We start from the raw sequence: 20,896 nt of genomic DNA on the forward strand, positions 1-20,896 counted from the left end.
TCGTCTCCGTTTTACACGTGTTTTCTGTCTCACTTGCGCTACGGTCATGTCGGTAAAGCAACGAATTTTGGCTTGCTGAAAGCGCGTCGCTTCTCAAACGCTGGTTGCGTTTTTTGTACAAGTTTTGCATTCAACTTTATCGAGACCGCTTGTTGCAGCTTCAAGCTGGAATTTCCTATTTCGGTGATTTAAGCATTGTATAACCTTATAATATTTTCGATTAGGAATTGTAACAAAAATTGCATTTAAACACATATGATAAAATAATAACTGACGTGGTAGTGTTTCAAACTTTATCAGTTAAATTGTCAAACTGAAACAAACTTACTATATCTTAGAATCTCTCTTCTACAAAAAATATTATCTAAAAGTGTTATAAGATATTATGTTAAGTTTATATTTTACATTTTTATTATCACTGTTTTCTTATTTACAAGTTAAACAATTTTGATTCTAATTAAAAATGTATTAATATTATATACCACAGGCCAGGTTACGAATTGTTTTTTAGTACAACCGCCTTTACTGATGTCGGTAAAGAGGTGAATGTTTGAAAACTTGAGAACCGCTGAATGGTAGAATATACATAACATATTTTAATATGCCCGTGATCCCGAAGGATGGACTCAACACATTGTGATGTGATTTTAGCCTTTGTGAATTTATTAACATTTTGTTTGATCATATTTTCAGTGATACATACGACTGTCCTTATTAATTACGAGAAATTTATTACGTTTCATTGAACATTATGTTAAGGAAACAAATACCGACCCCACCACATCATACACAACGCAAACCTGTATATAAGCAACTCAAAAACGCACTTTCTTCGCCCAATGCTTTTTCTCCTTCCGAGACACATTCATCTTTAACAAAACCTAAATATCCTGTTATTGTGTATAATAATAATAATGTTGGGTCCCTCTGCATCTTCTACCGCATTTACCATGGGAAGTGTTCAGAAGAGTTGTTCGGTCTAATACCCGCAGCTGAGTTTCATTATCGGACGTCAAGGCAAAATACAAAATACCATCCGTATCACCTCGACGTCCGTCGTTCCACAACGGAGCGTTTTCTAAGGCAGTTTTTGCCGCGTACCACCACTATGTGGAACCAGCTGCCCAGTGAAGTATTTCCGACCCAATTCAACTTAGGGTCCTTCAAGAAAAGAGCGTACCAATTCTTGAAAGGCCGGCAACGCACTTGCGAGCCTACTGGCAATGTGAGTGTCCATGGGCGGCGGTATCGCTTCACATCAGGTGAGCCTCTTGCCCGTTTGCCTGCTATTACATTAAAAAAAAATTTTTTTTTTCATTAAGTTATTTTTGCTCCAAAATCCGACATTTCATTATAACTTGGTAATGGGTATAGATATTCTTCCGGTTAAATAATAAATGTCTTAGAGAGGACACACTTGGAAAGTGATGACTTAACTATTTATCAACATTTTTTTCGTGGAATATGTGATGCAGGTGTGGAAATTTGACGAGGTTAATAACTGTAGGGCTGTCTTTGCCGATGTGGAAATTAAATCTTGTTTTCGGACCTCGGTTTATACCATGAATCACTTGTAGGCATATGCTTGAAAGATCGTGTTAATATTTTATTTATATTCTCAAATAAAAGCTTTAAGTACACGAACGACATATAATGTTAGTCAAGTGCTTGTTTTAGTTGAACTGATCTTAGGATGAACCAGTGAAAAATACGCACATGTCCCGGTCGTTGCCACCTAAAGTAATTCTGTGACACTAACTGGCCTAAAATACAGCCTATAAGGCAGATGTGCGGGATCAAAATTACACTTAGGGCCCTAAAACTTAGGCAAGTATAAAAGTTTGACCATAAAGCGAGAGAACGAATTTGCTTAAAATGTCCCTACAACGTGAGGGGCAACATTCTTGTGTACACTTCTGGGCCCAAATTTCTCTACGGTTATAAAAATATATTTATTTATACAATCAAGTATAAGGTGAGTAAACCAAAAAAATGTGTAATTGTGAGATTGCTGACTGTGGCAGGTTGATATGAACATGAAAATATCGATTGCAAAACTGATATTTTTTTATATTTAATATAGAAAAGTCATTAAAAAAATCGAATATATTCACGATAATTATTTAAGCCAAAGATTATCCAATCACTGAAAAAACAATCTTTTGGCGATTGTATTTAATAGCGTAATTTCACACCGAAACATCACACACAGTCGCACACACGAGTACCATATCCAATATGAATTTGTAATTGTTATTGTTATTGAGGTTATTACAATGTGTAGATCAATATACGATGAATTTGTGTTATAGTTGACTAACTACGAACGAAAATAGACTTATATAGATAGATAGTTAGACTTATCCAAGCCATTTCAAATTACATGTTCGCGAGTTTATTTCACGTGATGTATTCAGGTTAGTAGTAAAGACATTACAACCTTCTTAAAGAAGATGTATTTTGCAGAAACAATGTCAGTGATTCACCTACCGTCGTCGTAAACTATACCTGGAAAGGTTTTGGTTCAGATAACGGCAAAGATTTTTATTTACATTGCTTGGTTTTAAAATGAGTTTTAAAAAAATTACGAGGGATCTTGTGTGTTAGGTCTGGTCCCTTTTTTTATTTGCGACTACTGCTATTTTGCTATAATGATTTAAGCAATATCAGCCGACTGGCTACGGGCGACTCGCAACAAGACATTATTTATTTTCTATGTGTGAAATTAAATCAATATTAATACTTACACATACGACAAAGAAAATATTATGAGGAGAAAAATGTATATCGATCGAGCAAGTACCTACAGAAAGACTTTTGTAATGTTCGAAACACCACGCCATAATTGCAATAACAGGTACTATCGAACTTGCGAAACAAACTCATGCTAATGAAGGCTCAAATGTTTCACACAAAGTGTCAAGTGTTCTCTTAATTCGTTATTTTACAGTTACAGGAAATTTCATTGTAGAATAAATTATTAAATTCTGGTCTTATTGAAATACCAAAGTCACGCACTTTCCTAACTGAAGACACGTCACACTACGTCACCGTAAGAATGTCAATTCAAAAACAAAATATGTTACGCCATTGCTAGCCTATTTCTTCACGTTACTTTCTTATTTGTCCAGCGTGCAAAGTAATGGTGGATCCATAATTAAGTATTCAATCATTACCACGTGAAAAAACAGCCCATTATCGGCGGATGGTATCGCCATAAATTTCATCGGAGTTGGAGGTGTTGATCTCTTCCGAGTCATGGACTATTTTCTTGTTTCTAATGGTGAGGCTATCTTTCGTCCATAATTATGAATTGAGCCAACGTAAAAAGCTTCAAGCAGAGATATTTTATTTATAAAACAAGTGTTTGGTTTTTTTTATAATTATTATGACTAATGTCTGGACTGTGTCTGGCCTACTGCTAGAGTAAGTAGTAGGAGATTGAGGGGAATGTATCACTATTTATTGAATGTACGAGGGGACATTTGATACAAGAAGTACGTACTTTTCTGTACCTGTGATTCCAATTGTGCTTGTTTTCCTTCTACGGAATAATGCTAAACTGTAAATATTATTAAATAGGTAGAAAGGAATTTCTTACCTAATACCCTATTTTTCTTCCCATTGTACGACTTAATGAAGTGTGTAATCATCTTTGTATGTGTGTTGTGTGTGTATTTAATAATGGACAAACAAACAGATTGTCACGGGTCGAAGGAGGAGGGTCAGCAGACAAATTAAATAAATACGTTTTAAAAGCTATACATGTTCATTGTTCATACGGTAGTGACAAAAGTCGAAGTCATTCATATAGGTAACACAATGTACATTTATGAACGTCAAAAAAAAAGAAATATACATTAAATGCTTCTAATTTTACTGCCAGTTTTAACATCAAATTCGTAGAACGGAAGAGAACTCTCAATAAACTCTCCACCACTCTTTTTGATCGCCATGTTTTTTTTTATTTTTATTATACAACGTTTCTAAGGAGCTGCAACCATTACACTATGTTCCACATGACATCTTAAGTAATAAATAACAATGAAATAAATGAAAAACAAAGATTTATCTCAGATTGTCAAAGATCCTCTATCAGCAGGAGGCATGGTGAAATATATATTCATTTATATTATAATAGGCCTTAGCAAGCAGTTTTACTTTAATGTATGATTTAAATTTATTTATTGACAACACTTGTATCTTACTAGGGATTTTGTTGAAAAAACGTAAACAATTGACTTGGAAAGGTTAATAGGAGCGTTCCGTTCTTAACGCTATTAACGATTGACCAATTGGATATTATGTTTATGTACCACCGGTGCTTGTTAGGTCGATAAAAAATCTTCTGTACTCTTAATGGGTGCCTATAGATGCCACTGTCTAGTCATGTTTGTTTGCTTAAGTCATAAAGGTGCAAAGTCCTGAAAATAGACAGGATTAAATGCTGCTAGATCTCAATATGTGCGCTCATCATTGCCTCTGTTAAGTCTGTCTGGTATAATTAACTTAAAACGTGTTTATATAAATTACATGTGGTGTGGTGGCAAAGTATATATAAAATCAAAATATTATTTATTTTATGTCTCAAATCAAAGAGCAAGACATTCTTGCGAATAATTAATAAGTTTACAAAGGTTAATATTACAAAAGGACCTAAGATAGTGATGACAGAATGCTCTTGAAAAAATATCAAAATTGTTTAGACCATGCCGCCGATTGTACAGTTTAGCTATTCTGTTAAGTGTAGGGTAAAACCCTGAATTAGAGCGCTTAGGGGAAATAAAAAATGTATCAGCTACTTTGCAATGTCCCATTTGAGCATTTATATTCAGAAGGAATAGAAATGCTCAATTTCAACTAGATATGAGGTGACTGTAGCATATTGTTGCACAGATTATATAAAAAAAATATAGCATCCAGCCGACCTCTACGTCAATGAAGTGGCTTAAAGTTGTAGTGCTGCTAATTTAACATAAAATATTAGTAATATACGTAAAATGAAATAGAGTAATTATTTTGCTATCGCTTCACTCAAGTCCTCCCTTATTCTCTTTATTTATGAGTATGGTGGGTTCGAGACTCGGTAATTTGTTTATCTTTCTATGCCTTCGTATATTTGCAGTTATATGCTCTACCATACATATATATATAGTTAGAGTAAAATACATAATATATTTTTTATACGTTAACATGCACACAAGGTCAGTTCGCGTTCGAGACAGTTGCCAGTGGTTTAAGTATTTTCCCATTTATAGCATGAACAACTAATAACACCACAATCTCTTGTTCTTTAAAATTTCAAGTATTTTTATATAATTAAAAAAAATGTAAATGCAACAAATGGCAATTGCATAACATTAAATCCTGGGCCTCAGATTTCTGAATTTGTTTCATGACCATTTGTCAATGCAATAAGAAGGTGAGCGGCCTCCTGTGCTTGACACACGACGTCGAATTTTTGGATCTAAGGTCGGTTTTCTCACGATGTTTTCCTTCGAGCGAATGTTAATGCACACATTGACAGGAAGTTGGTGGTTGTTAGAGTCGGGAATTGAACCTTCGACCAGGGATGAGAGTCGCAAGCTGAAGCCACTAGGCCCACACTGCTCATTACAGCGCTCAATTATATTCAATGATCTACGCTGTTATCTAATTAAGCTTGCTGTGAGCCTCTCAAAAGTTCTAAATGAGAAATATAGCTAGATCTATTCAACCACCGTCTATTAATGTAAATATATATGAACATTTTAATCATAAATTACGTAAGACTTTGTAAAAATGTCGTACAAAAGCTACGAGAGAAAAATTCAAAGTAAAGAATAAGTTTCACTTTCCTGTAATATTCATTTTTATACACGAGTCATCTTAATAAAATTGAAAACTAATATAAAATGTATCTTTCAGTTTGAAGACAGTTTTAAGAATAATTTTTCTAACTTACATATTTCCAACAATTTCGTGTGCATGCACGTGTTATGCAGAAGGGGATCCAATCTATTTAAAGAAAAAGATTCAAAATATTGGTATTGTATTTATTTTTGTTATTATTTTATTATTTATTTTTGTTATTATTTTATTATTTATTTGCTTTTTTGTTTCCTGCTTAGTATGTTAATCAGGACATGTTGCTGTCGGATAAATGTTTATGATCAATAAAATGATATTAAATAGAACCCTTATCAAATACCTTGTTTTCCTTATTTACCTTCTCTGAAGTTTAATTGTAGACACCGTAAGTCTATTTAGTCATTATTATCAGGCAAATAATAAATAATGTAGCAAGACTCGGGATAGAATAAATTATACAATGTCTTTAGTCAGACAGATATTTGCAAAATGCAACACGTTTGTACTCTTTCCTAAGCGATCTTTTTAATGAATAATGTATTTTAATAATAATACATGGAGTAATCATTACTTTATAATAATTTGTTATATAACTAAGCGATAAATTAGTAGGTACATTGTGTCTAAATCTGGCTCAGACAAGGACTATGGTATATCAAATTTATAGTAACTTAGTTACTAGTTGCATAACGCGGCCCAAAGTTGCCCCAACTGGGAAATCAACTACGTTTGCTACGGTACCGTTTAGTATACGTAATAAGAGGATTGCGAATAAATTTATTTTAAATCCTGACAGTGCACCGTTACTGACCTCAGAAAATGATATCTTCAGTTGCCTCGTGAGGTGCCATATGTTACACGAGATTTTTATGAGACCGAAATTAAATTAAAATCTTTTTATTTTCTATTCGGAGCTGCGGAACGAACAGTGATAACAATGTTTTTGAGACCGTTTGATCAGTGCTAGAAATTTGTTCCAGCTCATGTTTCCGTTGGTAAGGCCGACCCAGTGACGACGATATATTATGCTTTAAATAGTGTAGAAAATTTATAAAAAAATTAAGAGATTTTGTGTAGTCGGTCATGTTCTTCTATATTTTCTATGATTTAATAAAATCTAAATATTTCAATGTATTGCCACGATATTCGAATCTCTGACCGTGTCATTGTTATTCCTAGCGGCTAAATACAGTTTAATATATTCTCGCTGAATTAAAATGGTCCTACAATGGACTCGAATAATTAAAGCATAATATTTTTGTAGCGTCGAACTGAAATAATACTGGGGTTATTAGTGAAGGCTAGTTGAGCACCTGGTTTAATTTAGGTTGAGGTTTGTTTTCACTATATTCGTAGTTACTTATAAGGCTCCAATGCATATGAAGCGTAAAAAACGTGTTTTGAGCGGTTGCTTCTCAGATAATTAATACATTGGAATATCGTGCGAAAGCTAAATCAGGATTAATGAAATCAGGCCCACAAAGCTGACCCCTGTATTTTCTTGGATTTTGTTCAAGAAAGTCTTGGATGGGGTTGGTGACCCCAAATACATCCTGGATAATTGGTTGCGTTAGTTGTAGATCAAAATAATATGATACAAAATTAGATGAAAACCCCCAACTAAAGTGCTCTCGTTAAAGTATCGTTAGTATCATAGAAAATGTTATTAAAACTTGCATAATTAAATACATATTAATTAATAATTCTGCTCGTATTTATTCACAAAGATGAAGTCTTAATACGAAGTTTGAAGTATAAATACGTATCTAGAGAGAAATGGACTGTGAATATCTGATATGGCCGAGTTTCACGTTAACGGAGGGTTAACAAAACCTACGACTATTACGTCAATTAATTAATTTGATGATTTTTAAATAGTTTGAATCGGTTTTAAGGTATCTTGTTTATAAATTCAGGCCAATAAAAATAAGGTTAAGATTTAAGAAAGCTATTTTATGGGCGATTTCTGTCTTACGGGAGTGTGTAACTGTAAAATTCTTAATGTGCGCTCTATATATATATATTAGTATTCCACGTAAGCTTGCCTTATGCCGCGACATGCGTTCTGGTACATCAAACAATTTCACTGTAGGTAGTTTAATGTGTCTATTATATTATTCTTTTGAAAAAAACTGATAAAATTTTAAGTGTCTCAATTAAGGAGCTATCTTATACTACAATGGAATAATATAAAATTTAGCTTTCCGTCTTATTGTCGCAGTATAAAGTTACGTTATCTCAATCCTCATATATTTCATACGGGGGTATATTGTAAAGATAACCGACTCTTAAATTAGTCTCAAGCTTTGATTAGATTCAAGAAAGTGCGACCGGGCCCTTCCATTAATTACAGCACTGGTGTACTGAATATTTTATCAAGCAATTAGTTAGCTAGAAACACCCTGTATATTACCTGTATTAACTTGCATACAACCTACTTATCCTTAGCAACCTAAGTAATCACTATCTCATTACATTATGAAATGCCTTGCGTTTCCTTCTTGCGAGGTCAGACTATTGAATTATATCTTTAATGTTTAGGCCACTAAATGATCACCTTTTTGTGTTTCAAACAGTTCATCTTTCACTTGGGAATTAAATACAAGACCTTCAGGCTACAAACCGCGTTTTCGCAGTTGGCAATTGTGGATTAAAACATGGAACTGACACGGTGACTAAACAAATGACTTTATATAAATTGTTGCGAAGCTAAATTACTAAAATAACTAAAAACATTTAACATACACGCAAACTAATAAACTCAAAATTGCTTAAATTGCAAAATTTTTCCATAGATCAGAGGCAGATGAGGGGCTGTTAAGTGATACCGCCAAGGACAATTCGGCGTTTTAACAATTAATTTTTATCGTTCTTTTCGTGAAATTTGAGTCGATTGGTTTTGTTGTAGAAGTATTATTTGTTTATTAAACCGTTAAGGCATATTTTTGATAGTTATAACAGAATGGCTAAACTGTGCAATCGGCTGTACGGCCCGAACAATCTCTCAAAATATTTTTTCGGATCGCCCATCCGATTACAGCAATGACATTCTGTTATCACTTTCTTAGGATTTTTCTTTGCTTTGTAATTTGAGATCTTTTATTTGTGATCCTATAGTAATGTTTGACTGTGTAGACTTATTGATTGTGCACCGTCGACACCCATTGCTTGCAAACAAACTTTTTCTATCCTGATTTTTGGCCTTGTTGGCGCGGCTATTTATAAAAAAATACTCATAGCCCTTGTATTTGTATTATGATAAGTAAAAAACAAATAAAATATGTACTTGCCGTTTAACTAAATAATTAGTTAAACTTAATATTTTACCTAACACCTACTAGAACGCTCAGTTTCGAATATAGTCTACGGTATCACTACACAGATGGCTACGACTTAGCAGATACGTAGACAGTAATGCAATATTATATTAATTTCTTTTCCCATAGTACATGTTATGTTGCTTTTTAAATGATTTACACGAACAACTAGCGGATTAAAGATGAAATATTTTCAACGAAGGAAAAATTTTGACCTAAATTTTAAGCCACATTTGTACTAATAAATACTAAACGCAAACCCGGGTTATTTCATTAGTTAAGGCTCATACATCAGACTCCACTAAATTAGTTTGTATATTATGAAAAGTACACGCCACTCTGTTCTTTATCAAGTTTTGTTAGAGTTGATAGTTGTTTGGTTTTATAAATTTTCAACGCTGAAATGTTTTTGTCGTCGTATTTTGTATTTTACGGTAAGAACAATAAGCTATAAAATACAATACAAAGAGGTACCTAGTGCACTGTGCAATATTTTACCGACAAATTATCGATATTTTACCTGATTTTAATAACCATAGGTGAATAAAAGTAAATTGCATTTTAGGTTACATGAATATTATTACATATTCTATTCCAAACATTGTAACTGTATTTGATTTAGATGAAAAAAGTAACTGATTTTTATTCTATTATGATAGTTTATGTTGTTTTAAAGTCAAAAAGTGATCAAAACTCATGTAAAGAGATATTTTTAGACGTAAATTTACCAAAATCTATCTTTTGTAAATTTGTCTTAAAAATATCGTTATCCCGTGTCGGCTTGGTCCCATCACTATGAGCTTAAAATTCGCGTTCAAGTTATTTGCATCTAGTTTCGTGAAAATCCTTTAAGTTTTATTTACTTTAAATTATACGTTCACTAGTTATCAGCGGAAATCGTTACAGTGAAAAGACTGAGAGGTGGAAACTACGTCAACTTCGCAAATAATAATAATCATATATAATGTTGGTCTTCGTTTGCTTTGCAGGCATTTTCTTCGCTGTTAATTTTATGTTATAGGCAATTAATGTGTGTCGGTGCCAGACACGCCGTCAATGTTTGGTTGTTAGACATGTTTTCTGTATTAATCTCATTCAAAGAAATCCATTGGGCTTTCAATTCACAACGTTGGCGTACTTAGGCTTATGTAGAAGTTAAATAGAGGTAATATACATCCCTTGAAGATGCTTTTGTGTTAAACACTTTACATACAACCATTTTTTTCAAAACTTAATCTAAATCGAGAGTTTAAATTGCTTTAAATATTATGCATACGGTTAAATTAATAGTATTAATAATACATTTTAAAATTGAATTCTCGTTCAATGCGTGTGATTAATTTGCCATACCAAAAATTCTTTTTGAACTCACCGTTATTTGAAGCACTGGGAACTGGCACGGTCACCATGGAAACGGGAGCTTGAATCTAGAAAAAAATAGAATTATAAAATAATAACATTCGTGAACTTTTATCCGATATAAAAATACTAAAATTATATTTAAATAATATTGTACTGATTTCATTTGAATATTGATCAACTGCTGACACGGCTCTCATGGCTATTTTATACTTGAACAGCTGAAGCACGTTACACCAAGAGCTCATCAGAGTATTTATGTGTGAATAGGTGTAAGTCATATTTAAGAAGTTGTTTTATAACAATAAATCAGTTTTGTATATTGCTCTGTCTTATTCATTTCTCGCTTCCTCTCAAAGTGGCGAAGACTACTTCAAGCCCTTAATTATCGTGGTGAGCCTGCCCGATAGCTTTGAAATAATCCCACCAACTCGAACCATTTGACCTACCCGTAGAGCACCTGTTATATTTAATTATTTAGTGGAGCTTGCTCCTACATACATTACAATATAAACTGAACAGATACTCCTGACATTTAATGCATATAAATTTAATCACACATTTCCGAAGCCTCTGGCTTACACTTATTATTAACTGTATAGGCCAGCCTTCTTTACCATAATATCCGAATACATTACTGTTTCGCCAGGAATCAAACCCACTCGAGTTTGACATGGTTATATTTAGAACAAAGTTAATATGTAGTGTATATAGCTTCCACGAAAGAGGCTTTGGTTTTAGGTATCCGTGAATCTATTGAAAATGCGGTTACATCAAAAGGTAACAAGTACAAAGGGTCATTGTTTCAAAATTAACGGACATTTAATTTAATTAATAGATGCTATGTGCGCCTCAGGCTGTTTGTTTCCATTGTAACTGTTGCTTTAAATTATTATTTAGGAATATGGTATAAAAATAACATGATGGTACAATCGTAAGTTCGCAAATTCTGCCGAACATAATGGCGTGCAAATTTGTCTTAATAGGAATTTTACATTTAACATTATGAGTCATATCAATTAGTCAATTCTTGAATTATTTGTATCATACATATCATATTGTTACCAGCTAGGGGATCGGATAAAAAATGTTGTAGATCTCTTCAAAGGTTTATTTTAAATTATTCAATGAGGAATTTATAACCACAATCTAAGCGAATGCACTAATTACACATACACACAATACAGTCACTAATTACACTCACTTACACACTTCACACAGTACTTTATTCGCACTTATCTCTTGGTATCGCATTCGAAACTAAAACTCACTCGTCGCGTTTCGGCTCGCTTATATATCCCTGGGAATAATCTTAAACAATATTCGAGAACTCTCTAGACGAGATTGCTACTGAGTAGCGATTGCGCGATTCTAGAACGTCCATACTCTTTGTTCTTTCGCACATTGCTCCGTCCTTGTGGCAAGGCGTTCTAGAGTGCTCAGTCTAGCTTCGAGAAGGTTCCGATCTTCCCCCTCTCTCGCGTATCATTCCGCCCAATATGTGAATGGCCCTCTCCTGAAACGGTCAGAAATCATATTTCAGCCTGCTGAAAAGTTCTCTAACTAGTAGAGAAATCTAGAAAAATTGCAGTCAACACGTCTTCGTAATAATATTATGTGTGCAAATTTTTTTCCAAAAGTAAAATTTAAAAAACTCTAGTCGGAAGATCTTTTATTTTTTCGGTGAATTATGGTAAACCTTAATTGCTATACAAAAGGTGTGTTTCCTATACATTTCAAAATTAATTTTTGGCACAGCCAATTTTCCCCGTGTCTACTTCGAAAAATGTTCATTCCCGTTGACCTAAAAATATATAAGGTTTTGTGAATGAATTCTAAAATATACATACTGAATGTCTTAAACAAAAGTAGGTAACTATCAAGATACGTTTATCAGTGTCAATAGCAAATAGTATGCAGTTCTGGTGTATAGTATCTGGGAGGTCATTTATGGATGTTAGAAAAAGTAGTGTAAATCTAAATACTGAGGTTTTCCGTACTCATTATTCTTAAACGTGGATCTATAGATTTTTCGTTCTAGTTTACAAATCTTTGTTATTTCCCCATATTGCATTCTATTTTAAAGGTAACTTTCCACCCAACTATAAAGATTGCCTCTTATTCCGTAGCATTCTAATTTTTAAAAGTTCATGCATGAAATTTAGTTCCTTTTTTATACAACTTTTTTAGCGCTTTTTAAAGAATATATTTTTGATAGTTTGAATATATTTTTCATTTTTAAGATTGGAAAATATAGATTGTAAAGAAAAGAACTGGCCGACCATGCTTCGTAAGAACACCAGCAGTAATCAAAGCTATCAGGCGCGGAGGATCAAGAAATCCTGTCCGAAAACAGATGTTCTTGGCTTTTTAAAATAGGTTTTAAATGAAGATCTTGGTCTACGAGCATACAAAAAAAGAGTAGGCACTTGCTTATTGCTCGTCTAAAATCAATAAGGCTTAAGAGATCGCGGGTGTTGTTAAAGCGGTACTCGAAAAAGCGACACCGTGATATCCTCTTTACGGACGAAAAAATTTTCGATATTGAAGAGAAGTACAATAAACATAATGCTAGAGTGTACGCTACCAGTTCTGAAGAAGTTGGTACTAAAGTTCCGAGGGTGCAACACGGACATCATCCATCATCAGCAATGGTCTGGTTGGGAGTGTCTTATTACGGGCTAACTGAAGTTAATTTTTGCAAAAAAGGGGGTCAAAACCAGTGCAAAACTGTGTCTCTTGTAGATGGTTTTGGATCGGCTTGTCAAAAACCTGCCCAGCACGCTATTTGCGGAATATCATTTCGTGTTCCAGCAGGACTCTGCGCCTGCACACAAAGCCAAGACCACTCAAGCCTGGTTTGAGCGTGAAAACATCGACTTAATTAGGCATGAGGATTGGCCTTCCTGCTTTGGACTATAAAATTTTAGAGAGGAAGGTCATTAAAAACTGATCAGTACTTTTGTTTTTATCATTATTTCCATTTATGATAGAACTTTAGGATCGACTACGTATTTAGAAACAACGTCGATCTACAGCTGTATATATCACATATATCTGTAGATAATATCTTATAATAAATATTATTAAAATGGAAGTAATGTTCTCGTATTTATAAGCCATAGAAAATGTTTTAGAAACATACATACTCGCGCATACATTGAAATATATGTATTTACGTAAATATAAAATACCTATTTCACAACAAGTGTCTAGAAACCGGCTAACATTGGAAACTGGAAATGTTCTCGTCATCTTACAGGATTATAATTAGCTAAGATGTTACCTCCGGGCGCTCCCTAACAACTAACTATTGTTACTTAATAACAGAGTCTTATTTTTATACATTTACTAGTTGGAGGAGCTTTACTCTGAAAGTCTTTTTAATCTCTTTTAAAGTATATAAACTCAATACGAATACTTCCAAATCCAATAAATTATATGTTATGTTGTTTTTTGACTGTATATGTATGATTTTTTGTAGAGCTAGGAGCCGAGAAGTTTACTTATGTGGTACTGGTTTTTAAGGATATCTTTCTTTATGTCATGTCGGATTAGAAATACCTGGAATAGCAGCTAGTTTCCATCAACATAATGATTCGGTCTACTTATGAAATTTTGTATTCACGTGGACTGCATCTTAAGACATTTGGAAATAATGAGGTGCTATAAATAGTAAATAAATAAAGTAAAATTCTTTGCGGTCTCAAGTCCCAACCGCTAAGACACTCTTGCATGCAAAGCGGCCTGGGCAGAAGTGGCGACTTCTCTTGATACGACTACGGGTGAACTTAAAAAACTTATAACTCAGCTAAGTTAGAGTACATTGCCAGATTTGCAAGTCTATAAAGCGCGGCTTCTCCTCTGAGCGTTTTTAAATGCAGTTTCTACCACGCACTACCACTTTATGCACTGTACCATTCATTTATAACACTGAAGCATTTCCCAAGCAATTCGACTTAGGGACCTTCTTGTAAATAAATTATACCATACAATAAACTAAATGAAAAACGTAAAAATCGAAATCTTTTTTTATATAAAAGTAATAATATCTCCTCTCAACAAGGAATCTGTTACACTCGTATAGTTGACTGAGACTGGTCATTCTCTTTCTCGTTCTTGACGTTTATCGTTGATGGCTGTAATACAATGGTTATCTGTTTAAATTGTAATTAGTCAGATGTGTTAGGTCGCATCTGGTCGCAATTTTAGGATAAGGTAAATAATAAAAAAACCTGAAAAATCTCTTAAAATGTATGTGATATTTAAGTATATCATAAATATATAAATATATATCATAAAATAAGCAAATAATTTTTTGCATAGTCTTCAATTGTGTGAAATTATTATTATTTCTCCGATTCTTTCTTAGACCCAAAGTACTTTAAAAATAATTATTAATGAAACCAATCTCTCGCTAAGTCCTGGCAGTTAAGTTAAGTTAATAACTCATGGCAATGTCATTTTCATCGACATCTAAAGTAACACTTGCTTTATGGTAAAACGTTATTAATATTTTCCAAGTTATTTGTCCCCCTGAGACATTTTACCAACATTACGGTTTGTCCGTTGTCGGTTTTGGAAAATATAAATGAATTGAAACTTATATATAAAACACATATGTACTACTTAAGCGACCTTTAAGCGGCCCCTTTGCCAGATCAGTTGTACGGTAAATAACGTATATATTATATTTAGTCACTACATTAAACAAGTGTTTTTTTTCTATTTTGATATTAAAGGTAGGTTATGTTTAATGTAGTTATATTTCTTCAATAATTAATCTAATTCTTATGAAATGAGGCCCATGTTAAAATCGCGCATTGTAAGATTCTTTGCATTCTTTTCATAAAAATTTGATTGATTATTGAAGAAATATAACTACAACCACACAACTCAGATGTAGTTCCTAACGAAATCTTAATTAAAAGAAATCAAGAAAGGCATTCGAAACATGTTAGTAAAGTTATGCTTGTACGTATGAAACAGACTTCACCAAAGTTTTTGTACAAAGACTTATTAGCGCTAAGTAAGAAGTAGGAAAGCGCCACCTTTTGGGCGACTCAAAAACTGCAAAGACTGCTCAACGTTTAACATTTGAGTTTAGCTGCGAGTCATGGTATTTTCAATAGATGGCAGTCAACAATTTTTTCACTTTTCTTTAAAATGAAGAAATAAAAAAGAGATTCCTCATTTTAATGGCCAAGACACATTTTGGGTCACTGGACTGAGGAATGAGATAAATGTTTTGTTGTTATGCCCGCTATTGTTTAACTTTTTTAAGACCTTATTTTTCAAAAAAAGATCTACTATAATATGCAACTTTACAGAAATTGGTTAAATAAAATAAAATTAGATAAAGTTTAATAAAAGGCTTTTATTATCATAGACATTTGTATTCACAAATAATACAATTATTTCATTTTACCTTAAAACAACTAAGATTATTAAAGAATTTCATTAATTGTAATGGAATTATTACTATCGTTATTATATATTTTTGTTATTAATGGCTTCGAATCTCCTCGAATAAACTGTGGTAAGGACAAGTGTGACGCGTAACCTAAAAATGTGACGGTATTTTTTTTTCCAACGCCGATAAAGAATTTTCACTTCAAAAATTAAATATGTAATTGTAATCTACACCACTAATGAAAAAACCCACTACAGTTTTCTCTCATCTGTTACGCTAAAACGTTATATATAAACGATAAATTAATTTTCGCTGAACGAAAAGTTAAATACGTAATGTTTTGAGTTACAAAGGCCTTTGTTCACCGCAATTTTTCATTTTGCTACACAATTGTTCAGTCATGTGCAATTTCACATTTTCAAGAAAACCAAATCAAAAGGAAAAACACGCGAGAGCAATTAAAACGTTTTAATATATCCAAACTAATATTATCAATGCCAAAGACAGTTCAAGGCCGTACCACTGTTAAACAGTACCAATTGTCATAAGTAAGTATTTAATCCGTTCGATTGCCCAGTTTGAAATAGTTTTATCCAGACCTTGTATTCAGGACCTCTGACTCTCTAAAGGCAGTTCGTGAGTTTAAGAAAGATTCTTGCTTATCATAATTTTTCTAGTTAAAACTAAAAATATGTGTGATGTCAGCGAATGGCTACGGCGTAGGTACCTTATAATATAGCATAATTTATTACAGAATGCAATACCAGCTATTCTTCATACCATTTTATGCCATCTACACCTTGTCTACGCATATCGATAGAAATAATTCTGATGTTATAATAACATATACGGGACACAATGAGGCAGACAGAGTGATGAAGGACAAAACTATAAAAGAACCTGTAAGTTTAATATTTACTAATTGTCCAATTGATTTTCCATTCACCGGAACGTTTTTTATCAAATTTAGAAGGTGGAACCAATAATATTATTTTTATTGGCGCTCTTTATCCGTTATTTTTTACACTATTAAGTAAACTGACACGATCAGAAGTCGACGACATCTGTTAGATATAGAAGATTGTTCACCACCCATTACTATAATGAAAAACGATTGATGAAACAGACAATACACAATACATGTGTCTGTTGCCTACTCTTGACACTGGACAGTAATATGGACTAGCGTTAAACAAAAGTACACCTACGCTTTTTGTCTGCCTTAGATACTCGTGTTAATAAATACATTTGACATACCACAGATAATAAATCAAGGAGATGTCGAAATACCACATACGGAAAATTTTACTAACACAGAAGCAAATGAGGTCGTTTTTATACCGAATGAGAAAGAAGTATTTAGGAATGAGGATTACCGAGACGTTAAAGTACACGATCTTATAGAAAACACTAATGTACGTAACATTATGAAAACTGAACATAAAACTGGTGAGAATTTAATCCTTTAGACAATTTTATAAATCATAATTATTTTTTTAATTAATTATTACTAGTCCGCGCTCTGCGCTGCCATTTGACATTAGTGTCATGAATATTATGTGGTAAATGAAAATAAATATTAATCTATATAACCATAAACAAGAAAAAAACTATATAACAGTTTCAGAAAACCCAGTCGGAGATATCATATTCATATCGGGTAAAAACCATGAAAATGTTGAATCGAATGTTAGACCCAAGGAAGCAGAAAGAATTCCAACTGGCAAGAAAATGAAAATGGATTGTAATAATCTTAACTGTAATAATACGTTGGCATCGATATGCGGCCTCAAAGAAGAAGATAATAAGATTAAATACAGATTATTTTTAAACGAATGTTTCTTTAGAAAAGTGAATTGTGCTTTTAAATATGCTAACAACCGTAAGTATTTTTTGTATAATAATGTATGTGCCTTCTAGTTGTCCTCGCAAATACTTATTTAAGTACAGATTCAGTTCAACCGTCGCGTCACCCGATTTCAACCATACGCCCATTAACAAACAACTTGAACTTTCTCGGCGGTTGTTTTAGGTTACAAAGTAGTGCCGATAGAACATTGTAAGAATATCGGTGGTCGAGTCATACCTAAGCCATACGCACACAAGCCAAATGTAGTCAAAAAAGGAGATACAAGAAGGAGTTTCTCTTCTAGAAGGTAATGTGAGGAACTGTAGTTGTTAATGGTTAACTAATTATTGGATTTATTACATAAATAAAATCAAATAAAAATGTGTTTATTCATTATATGAATATATTATTATTTGCATTAAAGGAAGTATTCTAATTATATGTATATAAATAAAATTCCACATAAATATAATTTTGAAATAGAATATATTGCATTGTTTGTAATTACCAAAGACATATTAAACAATTTAAAAATATGTGATATTTACGCATTATCGCTGAGTGTGCTTTCTTATATGTTTGAGGACCTTGAACATGGGAATTGATGGAGCATTCTGCGGCCACTCGTGCCCTGACCACTGCACTGAAGACTACGAGCCGCAATGCGCAGTGTCAGCTAACGGCGAACGGCGCGTGTTCGTCAATCATTGTGTATTGGATTACAATTCTTGTTTGTATGGCGCTGGTAAACTATATGTCCATTATATAAAGTGCACAATTTATTAATATTGTAATTGTGAAGCTTAAATATATTGACAATAATGGCAACTAAGTACGTCCGATTGACCAGTATTGTCGTGTTTATTACATAATGAAGATAGCATAATTATGCGAAACGATAATTGTTTCGGCTTTACAGAATTCACGTAGTTTATTACAAACTAGTTTTAAAATACAACAGATTATAAATGTATCCTAAAATTCTTTTAGTTTGGCAACGCCGTCCACTATCTGAGTGCGTCGGTGGCAAGAAGGCTGATTTAAGACAAAATAGAGGATTCATTGGTTGGCTTCAAAGAGTTGGTATTGTCGATAAACGAGGAAGACTTGTATTATCATAATAAATTGTATATAAATAGTGCATTAAACGTCATGAGTATGTGTATAGTATATGTTGTGTGTGTATGAGAAAGCTGCACTAGATAACTTAATATATGAGAGGGTGACCTCTAAGAACCTAACAACCCTGACACATAAATGGTTAATATATAAATAAGTACGGGATGTCTGCACCAAGAGACTAAGGTAACAGACGGACCACCTCCAAGAGACTAAGGTAACAGACCACCACGGGTTCCTACCCGTAGGGCTCGAGGTGGTGGGATTATCTCAAAGCTATCGGGCAGGCTCACTGCGATAATTAAGGGCTTGGAGTAGTCTTCTCCACTTTGAGAGGAAGCGAGAAATGAATACGACAGAGCAATATTAAAATCTGATTTATTGTTATAATCAATGTTTTAAATACTATTTACACGTATTCACACATACAGAATACTATTCTTGTGGGCTGTTGATGTATCGCATCTTCATTCTATTCTGTTAAAGTATAGAATAGTCACGTAAGCCCTGTAAGCAGTTGGTCAATGTTCAAATAAAATGCGAATAAACTCATTTACTTTTTCAACAAGATCTTACTAGATACTTTTCGTACAATGATGTAATAAGTATAACAATAATATTGTCAATATTTGAGCTGATTAAGATTGTTTAACTCTCAAGCAGCGTATGAACATGTGTGTTTAAGATGTGGTAGTTCCGGTAAGTAGTAAGGCGGCGGGAGAGTAACGTGTCGATCGCGTGATCGGCGACGTGTCGATCGGATCAGTTGACGTTTGAGTCCCGCGCTGTGTACGATGTGCAAACTTTCCCCCACACCCTTGCTAATTTAATGATCAAGAAGTTTGCCGGTATCTGTAAAACTCACTCTGCACACACGTACACTGCAAAGCGCACAATGTTAAAACTTAAGTTTTTCTTTAAATTTATACCACCGCAATCTACGCTACGCTACTAAAACTTCACATGTATGAAGTGCCACACTGGTACCTATTAAACTGCGCCAGTGTTGCCCCATAAAAGAAGGAAAATAAAAACTCGGTACGCAAATGTGAGAAAGCTTTTATTACCTTTTATTAATGTTGTGTTATTCAACTAAATTATAAATAAATGCCTAATTACCGTCTTAGTGCCTAATTGATGTCTTTTGGTTCTGAAAAGACAAAGAAAATATTTTACTTTTATTGTCTTTGGGTTTTATTAACTGACGAGTAATATTGCGCCCTCGGCTTGCTTATTTATATATTTAACATGCATACACAATAAGGATGATAATAGAGGCATCAATGACTAAACAACCTGCTACGTAAGTTAATTCTGTTGTTTGTTGTATAAAAGTTATCTCACGTAGAAGGAGTTATACTTTTGAAGCTTCGAATTCAACGGTAGAGGGCGCTGTAACCTATGTTATGACTTATTCTGTGTTATACTGAAGACATTGCTCATTCAGTCAAATGTCAAATTTTCATGCTCATATGATTACTAAAACGAATTTGATATTGCATGCATTTCTAATTCTTAAATCCACATCATTTATTATTTAACTCAATTTAATAATTCCTTACTCCAAAGGTAGTACAGCAGGCTCATGAGCTACCTAGGGATGCTTCCGTCAAGGCCTGTTAATAGTACTTAGCGAAAACGTGCTTTGGAGATTCTGCAATCCTTGAAGGTTACTTGTTACATTTGGGACTCAGCTATGAGCTTTAACAGTACTGTAGTTCTCTACCAAATGGCTAGATGGCGTTATCCAAAACTATAGAAGCGCCATCTAGAAATCAATACCGTTCACGTACATTAAAAAAATCTTTTTAAGTACTTACAATTTATATATTAGCTGATTAGTAGTATTACACGAAATTGAATTAGGTAACAATAGTGAAATGACAAAATCTGTTACTCTGCTTATAAAGCACAAATTATGTTTTGTCAAATTAGTGTGGATTGTCACTAGGACGAGTTGGACTCCATTACACTATTCCAATGTGTTCC

General features: G+C 33.4%; 1 protein-coding gene across 3 annotated transcripts; it reads left to right on the top strand.

The window, feature by feature from the left end:
• Nucleotides 1-16,297: 16,297 nt before the first annotated feature.
• LOC123715142 lies at nt 16,298-18,958 on the top strand. 3 transcript variants are annotated; one of them, XM_045670000.1, is made up of 7 exons: nt 16,298-16,487; nt 16,694-16,841; nt 17,202-17,388; nt 17,567-17,821; nt 17,972-18,095; nt 18,373-18,533; nt 18,779-18,958. In XM_045670000.1, the coding sequence occupies exons 2-7, from the start codon at nt 16,695-16,697 to the stop codon at nt 18,907-18,909; spliced, it is 1,005 nt and encodes a 334-aa protein (XP_045525956.1). In that variant the 5' UTR covers nt 16,298-16,487; nt 16,694; the 3' UTR covers nt 18,910-18,958. The 3 variants fall into 3 exon arrangements, with proteins under 3 accessions (XP_045525956.1, XP_045525955.1, XP_045525957.1); XM_045669999.1 differs by having other exon boundaries at nt 16,299-16,487; nt 17,561-17,821; XM_045670001.1 differs by having other exon boundaries at nt 16,299-16,487; nt 17,561-17,821; nt 18,373-18,522.
• The last annotated feature ends 1,938 nt before the right edge of the window (nt 18,959-20,896 follow it).

Source organism: Pieris brassicae, chromosome 10, assembly GCF_905147105.1.
Source record: "Pieris brassicae chromosome 10, ilPieBrab1.1, whole genome shotgun sequence".
In the NCBI taxonomy this organism is placed as follows: domain Eukaryota; kingdom Metazoa; phylum Arthropoda; class Insecta; order Lepidoptera; family Pieridae; genus Pieris; species Pieris brassicae.

Bases quoted from the DNA above. Each gene is read 5' to 3' on its own strand.
- LOC123715142 (XM_045669999.1), top strand. From the start codon at position 16,695: ATGCAATACCAGCTATTCTTCATACCATTTTATGCCATCTACACCTTG. The intron at 16,842-17,201 runs GTAAGTTTAATA...GACATACCACAG, and splicing joins ACAAAACTATAAAAGAACCT to ATAATAAATCAAGGAGATGT. The intron at 18,096-18,372 runs GTAATGTGAGGA...TATATGTTTGAG, and splicing joins AGGAGTTTCTCTTCTAGAAG to GACCTTGAACATGGGAATTG.